This window comes from Felis catus, chromosome C2, assembly GCF_018350175.1.
Source record: "Felis catus isolate Fca126 chromosome C2, F.catus_Fca126_mat1.0, whole genome shotgun sequence".
NCBI lineage: Eukaryota > Metazoa > Chordata > Mammalia > Carnivora > Felidae > Felis > Felis catus.
The window spans coordinates 40,570,991-40,585,955 of record NC_058376.1 but is presented as its reverse complement, the minus strand read 5'-3'; the positions used below and the strand labels follow the sequence as shown (position 1 = coordinate 40,585,955).

General features: G+C 37.9%; 2 protein-coding genes across 4 annotated transcripts in view; one reads left to right on the top strand and one right to left on the bottom strand.

Moving 5' to 3' along the window:
• The window catches only part of ZNF654 (zinc finger protein 654), a 94,945-nt gene extending 89,471 nt beyond the window's left edge, over nt 1–5,474 (bottom strand). For both annotated transcript variants that reach the window (XM_023238871.2, XM_045036771.1), the window contains exon 1: nt 5,094–5,474. In XM_023238871.2, the coding sequence (XP_023094639.2) occupies nt 5,094–5,282 (189 nt within the window). In that variant the 5' untranslated portion in view covers nt 5,283–5,474. The remainder of the gene's footprint in view (nt 1–5,093) is intronic.
• Nucleotides 5,475–5,636: 162 nt separating this feature from the next.
• CGGBP1 (CGG triplet repeat binding protein 1) lies at nt 5,637–12,465 on the top strand. 2 transcript variants are annotated; one of them, XM_006935969.5, is made up of 3 exons: nt 5,637–5,792; nt 6,394–6,596; nt 8,826–12,465. In XM_006935969.5, the coding sequence occupies exon 3, from the start codon at nt 8,845–8,847 to the stop codon at nt 9,346–9,348; it is 504 nt and encodes a 167-aa protein (XP_006936031.1). In that variant the 5' UTR covers nt 5,637–5,792; nt 6,394–6,596; nt 8,826–8,844; the 3' UTR covers nt 9,349–12,465. The 2 variants fall into 2 exon arrangements, with proteins under 2 accessions (XP_006936031.1, XP_011284291.1); XM_011285989.4 differs by lacking the exon at nt 5,637–5,792 and adding an exon at nt 6,087–6,241.
• The last annotated feature ends 2,500 nt before the right edge of the window (nt 12,466–14,965 follow it).

The following is a 14,965-nucleotide window of genomic DNA, read 5'->3' as shown; positions in this document are numbered from 1 at the left end:
TGCTAACAAAATCACAGACCTGTGTTTATCAGGAAAAATGATACAAAAAGAAAAGAAAAGAAAATTCCTAGCATTTTTTTCCAGATGGAGATACCTAACAAGATGAAAATGAAAGTCACTGAGTAGGATTTGGGCAATACATGTTTGGTTTACCCCTGTTCCTGCTACTTAGAACCAGATGTGATGACTGGGACTCCAGCAACTATCTTGGGTCATGAAGCAAATGTGAGATAAGACAAGGACGACCAATAAGAAAGAGCAAATGATGGTACAATGATCATAAAGCTACTATATCATTCCTATACTATCCATTCATGACTTTTCACATAAAAAAAAAAAAGAAATGTATACAACTGTTTAAGGTATTCAAGTCTCTATTATCAGCAAAATGCAATTCCTGATATTCAAGTCCTGTATGATGTTTTAAAATAAATACATATAAAACACTTATAAAAATTAAAAGTAAATTAAAAATAATTCCAATTAATAGTAAGAATTGTTAATAATGTATTCTTACACCCTAAGAAACTACTAAAGAACTATAAATACTATGTAAATTCTATATTAAGACTAAGAAATCAAGATTATGTTTTCCAAATACAATTAAATTTTTAATTTCTCTAAAGTTACAATGTTTAAACCATGAGGCAAATCCTTTTTATCTGTTACATTGTCTCTTGGGTACCTATTCAAGTGCCCAGTACACAGTTGTTAAAATTTACTTAAGGATCACTGAATACTTTTTTGCCATTTGTATCAGTAATACAGATGTAAAGTATCCAATGAGTTCCAAAGTAAAGGTATAGTGGGGTTTCTCAATTTAGGCACTACTGATATTTTGAGCCAGATAATTCTTTGTTGCTGGGGCTGCTCTGTGCATTTTAAGATGTTCAACACCCTCCCTGGCCTCTACCCACAATACACCAGTAGCAACCCCCCAATTAAGATAATCAAAAATATTGTCTTTGCCAAATGTCCGCTGAAGGAAACAAAATCTCTGAAAAAATGCTGTTGTTTTTGCACATCATTTAATATTTCATCAGGATCTTCTAGTTAAATAACAGAATTTTAGAACTGTAACATTCCCAAATTTTCTCTAAATTTTATTGTGGGATATAAACTATAAGTGACTTACAGATTAGATTATCTCTAATGTCCCTCTTAAACCTTCAGAGGATTTTGCAGGAGAGAAATATTAATAGCTTCTATCTATTTAATCTTAACTATGTGCTAGGTATAGTACTGAGGACTTCAGGTTCATTCACTCCTTTTATACTCATGACATCCTCATGGGATGGCTATTAACTCTACTGTAGTAAAAAACAATTTAAAAGTCTATGTTAGTCAACATATCAATGTGTTTCCAGAAATACTTCTTTATCACTCACTATATTCATTCTGGCACTAAACTAAGAAAGTTCTTAACTTGCTAGTATACAGTTTTCGATGAAAACATTTCAATATATCTAGCCAACAAGGTAAGCTGAATTATTACAACCTTCAGGCATTGAAGAAATAGTTCACAATACCAAACAAGTCAGAGAAATAATTATCTGACTGTTTCTTGAAGTATTTTTTATACTGTGACACTAAAGAGGACTTTTACAACTTTTCACCCATGATTCCCAGAGTACTTCCGGTAACTACTTTGCACCACTTGCCAAAAAAAAAAAAAAAAAAAAATCATTTTATAATTATTTGAAGATTTATTTGTGATTTCAATCTGTCTTTCAATAGAAATTGAAGGCTGGGTTCAAATCCCAATTCACCCTCCTACTAGAACTGAAAATAAGTTAACTTGTTCAAGCCTCAATTTCAGCTATGTAACTTGTGTAATAAAACCAATATGAAGGCCTTAAGAGTTAGCAGGCCCTCAATAAAAATTATTCTCCCCCTCCTTTCATCCTAAAAGCAAATTAAATATCAGTTACAAGCCAATTCTATTTAAGCATTTGCTCAGGGTCTACTAATAAGAGCCAAGGGAGGATGTGATAGGGGCAGTTAGTCCAACACTACACCAGGTAACTATTGGAAACCAACACTTTCAATCTCTCAAATCTATCACCTCAAAAACTAGCTGAAAGCTGAGGGGCTATTCCCTTAATCTGAGATTTTACAATTACTTGTATTGCTTCTCAAACAGAAAAGTGTATCATCAACTGCACTGAGTGTAGGCATAATTATCACCACTTTGTATCACCTCTATCTTCTGTTTTACTTCTCCCTATGGTAAAAGATACAAGAACCTCTCTTGAAGTGTTCCTTCCGCTCTCCCTTCACCCACACAACTAACTGCCAAGAAATTTTGATTCATATTTCTCTCTAAAAGGAGGAAGATAAATTGAAGCCTTTCTTTTCAATGCCAGAAACGTCTGTGTATAATTCCTATATTTTTTAAATTATTTTTTAATGCTTATTTATTTTTGAGAGAGAGAGAGAGAGCACGTGCACAAGAGGAGGAGGGGCAGACACACACACACACACACACACACACACACACACACACACACACAGAATCCAAAGCAGGCTTCAGGCTTGAGTTGTCACTGCAGAGCCTGATATGGGGCTCGAACCCACAAACCATGAGATCATGACCTGAGCCGAAGCTGGACACCCACCCAACTGAACCACCCAGGTGTCCCTAAGTCATGTATGTTAACCGACACCCACCCAAGTGCATATTATCCATTTTGCAGATTACCCATGATTAAGTAATCTACTAATGAATATAAATTACTTCATATTATCCTTAGTGAATATTAGAAAACCAAATGCTTAAAAAGAAAATCTTTGGGAATTAGATTATATGATCCACTGTTTCCTTTACTGGCAAATGAAACAGAACTACTATACTAGATTATATTAATCAATGGATAAAATTCAACTTAAGACAGATAATCTTTTATTCCATCTTAAAGTTTTAATGTAAAAAAAGACTTTACAAAGCTCACCTGCAAGGTGGAAATAGGACAAGAGCCCAGGAACAAATCTACTGGTAATCTAGAGTACTATAAAATATGTAATGAGGTTTCAGGTAAAAGTTGGTAACATGAAAGTATGTCAGTTTAACTTAACTCATAATTTAGCAATATAAAATAAAGGTTCGTTAAGCACTTCCTGTTTAATTTACTTTCCTGGATATTTAGGAGGCAGCGAACTTTTATAGAACCATCAACTTCATTTGTTCTTAAAATAATTTACTGTCACTGTTTGGATGCTGTATTTCCCAGGCCAAATTTATTCATTTGTTCTTAAAAATGATTTCAAGATACAGAAGAAGAATAGTTAAAAGTTCTACAAAAATGTTCTGGCCCTCAAAATTTTAAGTGCTACAGCAATTAACAATTATCTGATCAACTAAATCGACAAAGCTAAATGTAACCAAAACCAAGTCGCTCATTAAAAATATAAAGAGCAAAACATAAAAGAAAAAAATGAAAAAAAACCCTTTCTGCCCATGAATGTATTTAAAAAATCAACTGTAACCTAATTTTTCGAAGTTTAAAATTCCCATAGATGCAAAGTATACTGATAACATGGTTTCTACATGTAAAATATACAATAAGAAGATATGTACTGCAAAGACACTGAGCCTCTAAATCCAGTGAATGCCAATACCAAAACATATGCAAACATACACTTCCAAGAAAGTCACCAGAGAGCAATGTCAAAGAAAACTGACACACTTCATCCCAAGATAATTTCCACCTTCAAACCAATTTATCTATAGAGGTGGGAGGAGGCAGTCGAAAACAATTTAAAGCATTAAAAACTTAACTGAAAAGGTCAATCCATCCGTTTTCTTTCAATGCCTGGGAAGGCATAACATCAAATTTCAGCAAATACAATGCCCACTTGTTACCAAGATGAAATTAATAGCTACCTTCAATTAACATGTAAAAGATCCAAACCCTTTACATATTCACCCATTTAATTACTCTTCCTATTTGACTGAAGAGGAAACTAAGGCACAGAGAGATTAAGTAACCAGTAGGTTACTTAGGTTACAAGGTAACAAGACTAGGAAGTGGTGGAGCCATGATTCAAACCCTATACATGTAAGATAATAAAATAAAACAAGGGAATGGAGTGTTAAAGGAATAAAAAAAAATCCAAATCGCAAGACTATGGTGAATGAGAACGAAATATTTGAAGTATAAATACACGTAGATGTGAGTGTAAATTACACAAATTTTACCCCTAGACAAGTACTTTCTTGCTATAATATTTGATTACAGTCAAACACTTTCAACTACATCAAATCGTAGTGGCAGACGACCAAGTAAATAATTTACCGTCACTGTTTAGACACTGTATTTTACAGGCTACATAAAATACATTGTAATTTAAAACATGAAGGGGGTGGTGAGGTAATCGGAGCAATAGTTTAAGGAAAACTACTTTCTCTATCAACAGCTCATTAAAAAACAAACTACGTGTGTCGGGGAACCGGGGTAAGAAAAGGAAAGATGACAATCACACTGCCTTAACCCCACCTCCCAAAAAAGTAACTAACGGTGGGTCAGCGCCTAAAACCAACGGGAGAAATGGCCCAGTGGGATCTCGTGAGGGGATGACAGGAGACCCTAGCAGAGGGGGAGGGGTGGCGATGACAGGAGAGGGGGCGGTAGAGAGATGGCACGCCTCCCATCTCCGAAAAAGGGGAGAATACGGGGGGCAAGGGGCGGAGAAGGGAAGGCAGGAAATGTTGCCAGAGATTCCAAATGAGGTGAGAAGGAACAGGGTAGGAAACCCAAGAAGGCGGGACCCTCGGGCAGAAAGGGGTCTGTTTGGAGCAGAGGAGGCATGTCAGTACACAGTTTTCCTGCCAGCTGACCCCCCCTTCTCTCCAGCCCTTCCAACCCCTGACAAACTCACTTTCTCAGCAACCCTAAACCCGCGGGTCATCCCAGTCCCGCTCCCTGCCCCCCACCCCAAGCCGGATAGGTGGAGGAGGGAGCTTCACTCTCTCTCCTTGTTGGGCTGGTAGAGCGGACACCGGACACAGCCCTGATTCGAGAACGAAAAGGCAAGGAAAAGCAGGGAGGCCCAGGACCCGGGTGACAAGTCCGGGCGGCCGACGGGCGCCTCACCTGACAGAAGCGTCGGCAGTAATCCCGACTGCTGATCCCAAAGCCGCCGACACCGCAGCTGCCGCTGCCAGCGCCACCTCTGCCGTCACCCGCAGCTCTGAGCCCAACAGGGCCTGGCGGGGACTCCACAATGGCCACGAGCTCTTCTCCGAGGCGTTCGGCCTCTTGATCGCTCTCTTCCTCCGCCATGAGGCTCTCGCCGCCCAGCGCGTACCAGCCCCTACGCCGCCGCCGCTGTAGCTGCCTCGGCTAACCTCCTCCTCCTCTAGTTCCCTCCCCCTTCCCTCCGCCCGAGCCGGACAGGGGCCTCTCGGCTGGCTCTACTTCCGGCTCCGCCCACCCACGCCCCCAGTTTTCATTGGATATATGAAGTTGCCAATCACACACATGCCCACCCTTCCACTCCCATTGGCCGAATCAGCCGTCTGTTTGATAGACTTGCGGTCCGTTGGTCAATGCTGCTCGGCGGTTGCTGGGGTCCGCCTACGAGCTTTGCCGTAGGCGGCGCAAGAGGACGGGGCGCGGCGGGGGACACGGCGGCCGCCGCGGGGCTCGATCGGGCAACGGCGACGACGACGGCGGCGGCGGCGGCGGCGGGTTTTCTTCCTCCTTCACCCCCTGGCTCCTTTTTTTCTTCTTCCTCCTTTCCTTTCCGGCCGGGTCTCGTCCACTTCCCCTATCGGCGGCCCCGATCCTACGGTACCGAGGAACTAGGGAGGCCGAGGGTGGGCCCGGCCGTTGGTGCGGGCTTTGGGCCCGGGGCCTTCCGTCCTGAAGCGGGAGCCGGGGGCGGGGCCGGGGCGCCGTTGTCGGCGGGAGGAAGAGGGAGGAGACGGGAAGCCTGACAGCGGACGCCTCCGCCAGGCGCCCGCCGCCTCCTCCCCTGAGACTGCCGCCAACTCTGCTGTCGAGTTCTCGGGCCCACGGCCGGCGGCTGGGTCTCGGCCCTGCCCAGCTAGCGGGGCAAGGGTTGTGGGGCGCCAGCGTGCTGAGCTTGGCGCGGGAGGAGGGAGTCTAGACGCCGGGAACGTCCCGCGCCCCGCCTTTCCCTCCCCCTCCCGAACCCTCGGGCCTGGGGCGCGCGAGGAGGTGCAAAGCGGGGCAGACAACTGAGAAAGGACTGGGTTGAGGAGTGTGGAGGTGTTGAGGTAAACGTTGGGATCCGGATTTGGGTGAAGTTACCTAAAGGGAGCGATTTCAAAGACACCTGCGTGGTGGCTGTGTTGTTCGTCTTTTTATCTACCCTTCTTCCCTCCCCCTCCCCCATTTTTTCTTTCCATTTGTTTTTCATGTTTTACAGTAAAGGCATGACTTCCCGGCACCGCAGGGAAAATAGGGTGCAAGCCCAGAAACTATTTCCCCATCACCACTTGTTGAAAAACTGATTTGAAAGCATCTCCGGGTTTGAACAAACGAAAGTTCCAGGATTTCCATCGTCTCTGGTTTTGCTCTGGAGACCATTCACTGCTAAGTATCAAGACGAAAAAACTGGAAACTGACCGGGTAAACATTTAAACTTGAAAACTTACGAGTTTTATTTCGATCTAGTAAATAATTTGCTTCTCTTTTATTGGCTAACTTTTTAACTTCCTCGTTTAAAATATCTTTACCTTTTGTTGAAAACACTTGTTATTCAGGTCTGTAAAGTCGAGCATCCTCTACTGGGTGGATATTTGCCTCTGCAGTAACACAAACAGACTTTTTGAAAGTTACAAGTCTTTGGAATGTATAGGCCTTTAACATTAGCACAAATGATTGAGCATTTTATGCTTCAAAGAATAATGAACATGTTTATTGTTTTAAAGTTTGAAATCCAAATATTTAAAGACAGACGACTTTTCTCATTGAAAAATTTAAGCATTCCTGGGCACAGCTACTTAATGTTTTTCATTACTAGCCTAGAACCATTAATCATAGTTGGGACTGATTTGCCATAGGAGTAAAAACACTACCATTGGGGCGCCTGGTTGGCTCAGTCAGTTGAACATCGAACTCTTGATCTCAGGGTGGTGAGTTCAAGCCCTGTGTTGGGCTCTGAGCAGGATGTGAAGCCTACTTGGGGTGGGGGGGGGGGGGGGAGAAAAGAAAAAAGAAAGAAACTATTAAAGTACAAAAATGTGTAATAGTAATTCACTACTATTTTGGGGGGCAGGAATCATATCTGTCTTGTATGCCATTGAAAACCTGTAGCCTAACAAAATTTGACACATGAGAGTCCAGCATTAAACAATTTTTTTAATGGAAAGAAAACAATTAAATCTATTAAAATCTAAACTTTATCATATTTTCCAGAATTTCTGTGAAATTTTACCTTTCTGAATTTATGTCCACAGGTGTCATACATAACACATATATTAGCAATTTAGAGGTCTTTTGAGAGAGATTTCATATAACCCAGCTATGAATTCTCTAGTGTGGGTTAAAGGGATACTTCATTATTGCTGATTTTTTAATTTGTTATATATAGGTTAATGTAAGAGCTTAGTCCGAAGGAATAGCTCCAGAGAACAAATGGTTGTCACTGAAAACATTTGTTTGGTATCTCAATTTTTCAGTGTCCATAGAAGTAACGTCATGATTTTGGTAATAATCATAAAAAATTGTTATTAGGATAAATTAATAAACTATCATGCCACTCCTGAGTTAAAGATTCAGAAAAATAACAAAGATAATCATTTACTTTCCATCAACAAATTGTGATTGAGCACCTATCATATACTAGGCACTATGTTAACTTTTTAGATTTGTGCTAACTTACTAGTTAATAGGTAAAATAAATTATTAACAAAGGTATTAGTTTTTAATGGTAAAAAGAGGAAACAAGTATTAGAAAAAGCATTTGCATATCTTGATCATCACCTTTATAAAACTCAGTGGAGGTATATTTGCATTAAAATATGACCGGGGCACCTGGGTGGCTCAGTCAGTTGAGTGTCTGACTCTTGATTTCAACTCAGGTCATGATCTTGCTGTTCAAGGGATTGAGCCCCATGTTGGGCTCTGTGCTGAAAGCCCAGAGCCTGCCTGAGATTCTCGCTCTCCCACTCTCTCTGCCCCTCCCCCACTCGTGCTCGGTCTCTCTCAAATAAATAAACTTTTTAAAACATGACTTACTTTGAGCTCTGTATTTTGGCTTTAAAAGTTAATGTCCTTGTTGCTGCTATTAATTGCAGCTGGCCTGTGTTCTTTCTTGGTTTTTACTTTTTGTTTTTTCCGAACAATTTTGGACATTACATCCATCTTCATATAGAAATAAGCCAGTTTAGTGGCCCACCTGTTTGAACAAACTTTGCACATAATTCCCTACAATTGTGTTCCTAAAATCAGTTGCCCCAAAACTGATGGGAAAAGAAGCTCTTTTAAACTTCAATACACATCTAAGTTGAATGAGAGTAATATAATTGATACCTTAAATATTGGCATCAGATCAGGTTTTCCTAAAAGATAGTGACATCTGGAATAGTTGGAAGTTCTTTTTTCATAATTCTAATTTATTTGAATTTCATCAAATTCAAGGAATGGACCTGATTGTTACTAGTAATTTGCTCTGGTTTTGCCTTCCCTTACATATTTTCAGGTAAGTTAAGAGTTAATAGACACAGTCTATTAATTTGAATTAAGTTTTCTGGAATCTTTAAATCTTAAAATGCTCATACCTGTCTTTTGTTTGTTAATTACTTCCTGAATGAATTGTTGTTATAACACTTATCTTTGTTTCTCTTGTCTCTGAAGAACCTTATTCAGAGTCAGAATGGAAAGATTTGTAGTGACAGCACCACCTGCCCGAAACCGTTCTAAGACTGCTTTGTATGTGACTCCCCTGGATCGAGTCACTGAGTTTGGAGGTGAGCTGCACGAAGATGGAGGAAAACTCTTCTGCACTTCTTGCAATGTGGTTCTGAATCATGTTCGCAAGTCTGCCATTAGTGACCACCTTAAGTCAAAGACTCATACCAAGAGGAAGGCCGAATTTGAAGAGCAGAACGTGAGAAAGAAGCAGAGGCCCCTAACTGCATCCCTTCAGTGCAACAGTACTGCGCAAACAGAGAAAGTCAGTGTTATCCAGGACTTTGTGAAAATGTGCCTGGAAGCCAACATCCCACTCGAGAAAGCTGATCACCCAGCAGTCCGTGCTTTCCTGTCTCGCCATGTGAAGAATGGAGGCTCCATACCTAAGTCAGACCAGCTGAGGAGAGCATACCTGCCTGATGGATATGAGAATGAGAATCAGCTCCTCAACTCCCAAGATTGTTGACAAGGAGGTTACCACCATTGTGATCAAGATAAATGTGGAGTATTAAAGTTATGTGTTGATTGTGTGGTTCATTTTTATATTTATTTCATTTAAAATCATGTGATGCAGAATAGTTTTGCAATGTGTATATAGTTGCAGGCAAAAAACAAAAAACAAAAAAAAAAAACCTCACTGCAAAACTTACTGTTAATTTTAGTCACCAATGGTGTAAAGCAAAACTTAGGGTTTAGAGTGTGCTAGGATACCTGAAACCTGATGGTTATCTTTAAAATTGATGGTTTTTCTCCTGAAATGTTTGTGCATGGAAGAACTGCCCTGCTTTTTTACCCTGTTGCCATATATGATTATTCCTTGTGAAATTACTTAATTACTTGGATTGAACACTAGCCTAGGAAATTGAAGCTGCTGCCAGGCAACACCACTCACAGTAACTTAAAGGAATTATTTCTGATTAGAGGATCCTCTTCAAAAAGGAAGGGATGGTGGGAAACTGTTCTTCTATCTTCAGATCCCTCGCAGAAATGACTGTCTTTATTTCAAACTATGCTTGTATATGATGTAGTTACCTTATCTATCCTTCAGTTCCTCACTGTCTTTTTTTCACCCTTTTGAAAGGCTTATTGTATTAGTAGCAGCTTCAAGTGACCAAAAGACTAAAATCGTTCTTTTAATGTCAGTGCCAAAAGCCATGGGGAATTTTGCAGTGACATGATTTTAGTCTCTTACTATAAACAAATTTTTTTAACCATAGCTTTCATTTCAAGCATCATCTTGAACTTGCAAGCTTTTTTTTCCAATGTCTTGATGTTAAAAGATTTAAAGATTGGCATTTTTATTTAAACATAGACATTTTATGATTGAGTTTCCTGTTTTTACAGAAGACTAATAATTAGCTTTTGGCTGACAGATCAGATAATAAGGAAATTACTTTCTATACATTAATGTTTCCACATGATTTATAAGACTTTAGGTAAATAGAACCGAGTTAACTTACTTTCACTTTTATGCGCTTTTGCCTCTGGTGGTGCAAGGTTTTTAAACATGGATGGTAAACAATTGTCTAGAAAGACTGGCAAGATTTTTGTAGTGGGAGATCTGGCAGTATCCTGCATAACTGTTTGGGTGAGGAAATAATCAGTCCTGTTAAAGGTCAACCATGTTCAGGAAATGATCTCTGCGAACCTCACTTATCCTGTAAGTTATATCCTCTCCATTGGAGACCCAAATTATATTTTTTAAAAACTAAACAGCTGAAGACTTGGACTAGAGCTTTAAAAAAAAAAACTTAAATTTCTTGAAAACGTTTAAGTTTAAAATACTCATGAAATATATTTCTATTACAAAGCACTAACATGAATGCCCTATGTGACTTGGAGTTATCTTTGAGGTCATTTTACCACAAATCTTCATTTGAAAAAAAAAAAACCAAAGTGAGTAAGAAGGTTATGTTTTTCAGAAACAGCTTTCCATGTCTTAAGTTTCTTTTACAGACTTAAGTTCCTAGTTCGGGTTGTCAAAGTGCCCATCTGATTTTTAGATTTTCTTTAGTTTTTGTGTTGTTTTCATTTTAAAATAAGCCTGCCACCAAGAAAAAAAAAAAACATGCTCGGCAAAATTTGAGTTTTTCTCACGTTTAGTTATGTAAAGTAGCACAATTGATGCCTGGAGTAGTGCTGTCATTGCTAAAGCACATACATGAGGAGACCAGCAGCAAAACATAACCAAAATATACTTTGCTTTTACTTCCCCTAGTAAAGAATTTGCAGGCAACCATGTTTCTTTTGAATTAACTAAGATGGTAGAATATCTAAGAAGCTAGGAAAATAATTGAGTTTTATAGCATTTTCAGAATACAAAAATAAGGTTAGATATACAATCATTCTAATTTTTCAAAATTCCATGTGATTCAGACTGCTCCCTATTTTAATATTAATTTGCACTAACGGCAAACACATAGTGGCAGAACAGTTTTGAGTAGTCCTAAGCAGTAAACTGGATGATGTTGCACAAGAAAAACCAATAATTCACGTTTGAGTTTCTAGTAGTTATTATTGATTTGATGATCATTTAGGTCCCATATGTGTTAATGTATTTCTCCAGGCTCCTAACTATTCCCACATATATATATATATCTAGGGGCATAATTCTTCCTCCTATTAGGATTATATCATGTCCTTAGAAGCATTTTCCATCCTGTTGTGGAGGTTTAATATGTTTGTTTACTGATTATGAAACTTTTTGTTCCCTGAAACTGGTTAACTTTGTCTCATAGTTCAATAGGTAAGGCAGAATGATTGCTTTAGCCTGCTCAAACTGGTACAAATCCGTGAAGCCATGGTTGGCATATGTTGGATAACAAATGAAAATGTCTAAGGTGTATGCTGCCATGAAGGTGTAATGGACATGTGTACAGAAGCTTTCAATCTTAACTATATAGTGTTAGTGTGATGCTATACTATTGGAAAAATAGCAGTTTTTTTTTCTATTTTATAAGTTGTATGCATAAACATAAGATTTGTAATGTTTCATTTATAAACTGCCTTCTTCAACACATGCTTACCTGTTAATAGTGTTTTCTTGAAGTATGGTAGTATGTCTTCCAGAATTTCACTATATGCTTACAGTAAATAGTTACTAGCTTGTTGAAATGTTAAATTCCTTGTTGTTGTTGTTTTGTTTTGTTTTGTTTTAATTCTGTGGGGCATATAGCAAGCCTGAAAGACATTGTAATTATTTCCTACAGGGTGAAAATTTAGAAAGATTGTGTATGAGAGCCTAAATAGTTATTTTATTCATTATCATCTTTAAGACTTTTTTTTTTTTTAAACAAATGCTACTTCCAGTTAATGCATTTGGCCCTACTGATTTTGGGGGACCAGAAAACTTTAAAGAAAAAGCTCTGCATCTTACAATTGTAACCAATTAAGTATCAGCTTGGGATTTTTCTGAAGTATTCATTGCTTAAAAACTGTTGTAAGTAAAAGTTGGCAAGATCTCCAAGCAGAAAGTTCCATGTTAAAACTTTTGCCTGAAAGAATTTGTATGTGAATGTTAATGGAAAACACATTTAAACAAAATAAAATTTAAAGTGGCCCAAAACGAAAGCCACAAACATTTCGTCATTTGGTGCTTAGTCTTTGTGAGGGCTCTCTGTGGTTTGACTTGCCCCAACTGACTTTAAATGAGTACAAATCACCTTAAAACATATTCATTAAATAGAAGATTCATCCTATAATTTGATTGAAAATCTTAGCCTAAAATAAATTGCTTTAGTTTCTGGTCAGCACTGATTAACTTGTGAATAGTGAACTGACTGTCCTAAACCTTCATTTATCTCAATCCATACTATCATAGACTTCTAAGGTAAATACAGTTCTTACCTAGTGGTATTCTACTTGTATCCAAGATACTGTATTCATTAAAAGTTTACTATGTTTATTTTTGTATTCCCATGCTTATTATTATTTTTTTTTTTTTGCTCACGCATGTATCCTTAGTATAATGTGTCACTTTTAAAGTTTTGTCTCTGTGACTTTTAGAAATAAATTTCAAAAAAATTGTTTCAGAAGTTTTTGAAAGCACATTTTGTGAGTCAGTAACATATATTTTTTTTTAATTAATTATTCATTTAATCTCTATACCCAATGTGTGGCTGAAACTCAAGACCCCAACACCAAGAGTCACATGCTCTATCAACCGAGCCAGCCAAGCATCCTGTATTTCATTTTTTTAAGTAACATATTTTATTGTTCCAAAATAACAGAATTTTACTAATTGAGTTTTTTCTACTAGTTACATCTCTATAGGATTATTAGCCCTGTGTCTAATGTAACAACATATATTCTGTCAAATCAGATTCACATCATAGCTACAGATAGCTCTTTTCCTTAAAAATCACATAGGTAAGTTAAATAACCTAATCAGTGCTTTTAATTGGAAACATTTTAATTTTCTACTTACAGAAATATTAATCATGAAAGACGAGGGCCTAATTTGCACTTTACACATTTTATTGGGTTTTTCAAAGATTTGCTATATTCTTATTCACCACTGGGGGTGAAAAAAATGCATAGAAGTTGCAAATTGTCTTGCCTTTTAGTAGTTTTATGTAGTTTTGAGGGCATATATTTTCCTATTCTGACAAAAAAATTAATGAATTTAGAAAGTAATTAACTATTTTTCCTGCAATCAAAATGGTAGAAAGGAACTTAAAAAAAATCAGTCAATACTTCTGCTTGCAGTTTAATATAAACCCATTAACCCATCAATGATCTTTTTGGGAAAAGTCTTTACTTTTCCTAAAGAATATCATCAAAACCTTTATTAAATGTAAACCAATTGAATATATGTGTCTCTAGGTCTCATTAACAGTTCCTGTTTTTTTTCTAAGTGTAAACTGAGTTGTATTATGTACCTGTAACACCGTATGTCATGATGCAAAGATGCTTCTGGGTTCAGGCTAGCTAACCTAGCCCTAAGAAAGCTAAAACTAGGTGGTAGAATAGAAGCACTTGTGATCTGATGTATTTGATTATGGTATGATTTCCATCTGACTACTCTTCAATATGTTACTTCATTTTGGTTGTTTTATATGCATACTATGTGGAGTGAATATTTCTTAGATCTCTCTTGTTTAAGTGTTAGAATCAGATCATTTAAAAGCCCATGTCTTCAAGTTCTTAGTTAAATTTGAATAATATGCAATTAGTATTTATTGAGTCCCTATCCTGTACCTAATACTACTCTAGCCCCTGGGGACACATCAGAGAAAATAAAAAAATTCCTGCCTTCAAGGAGTATACATTCTACTGATAATATAGTCATTGTCATAATACAGTGATGGGGGCTGAGGAGGATATATCATTTCTTGTCTTTTCTAGGCAGCTCCTTTAAGCACTCGTCATAAGACTAGTTACTTAGCCAAATAGTTGTCACTGGTTTTGTTTTGATTCTCGAAGTCTTATTCTGTATAAGAAGAGCAGTAAAAATTGAAAATTTGTGGACTAAATGGTCTGCATATCCTTTGAAAATATGGTAGTTTTTATAATCCACAAAATATGTATTTTCACATTAAAATCTATTAAGCAATGGAATTGACCAATTTAAATACCTGTTAAGTACAAACCTGCCACACATTTCAATGCAATGCCCATGGTAAATCAAGAGCTCCATTGAATACTGGATATCAAGGTAGTCACAGGTGTACCACATTAACTAATGATTATACAGAAACCAATGCCCTGAGCTGATGTTTATTAGATGACAGATTCTACAAACTTTTCTTTTCAAGCATCAAATGAATCAATGTGTAATGGAAAACATTGTTTTTATATGCCTTTTTCCTATCTTGAATTTATTTCTTTTTAAAAAAAAATTTTTTTTAAATGTTATTTAGCGGGGGAGGGACAGAGAGAAAGGGAGACATAGAATCCGAAGCAGGTTTTGGGCTCTGCGCTGTCAGCACAGAGCCCTACGCGGAACTTGAACTCCCAAGCTGCGAGATCATGACCTGAGCCGAAGTCAGATGCTTAACCAACTGAGCCACCCAGGCACCCTTTTATGTATTTTTTTTCATCTAGCAAATTTGACTTGTATGAATATATCCTATGGAACAAAA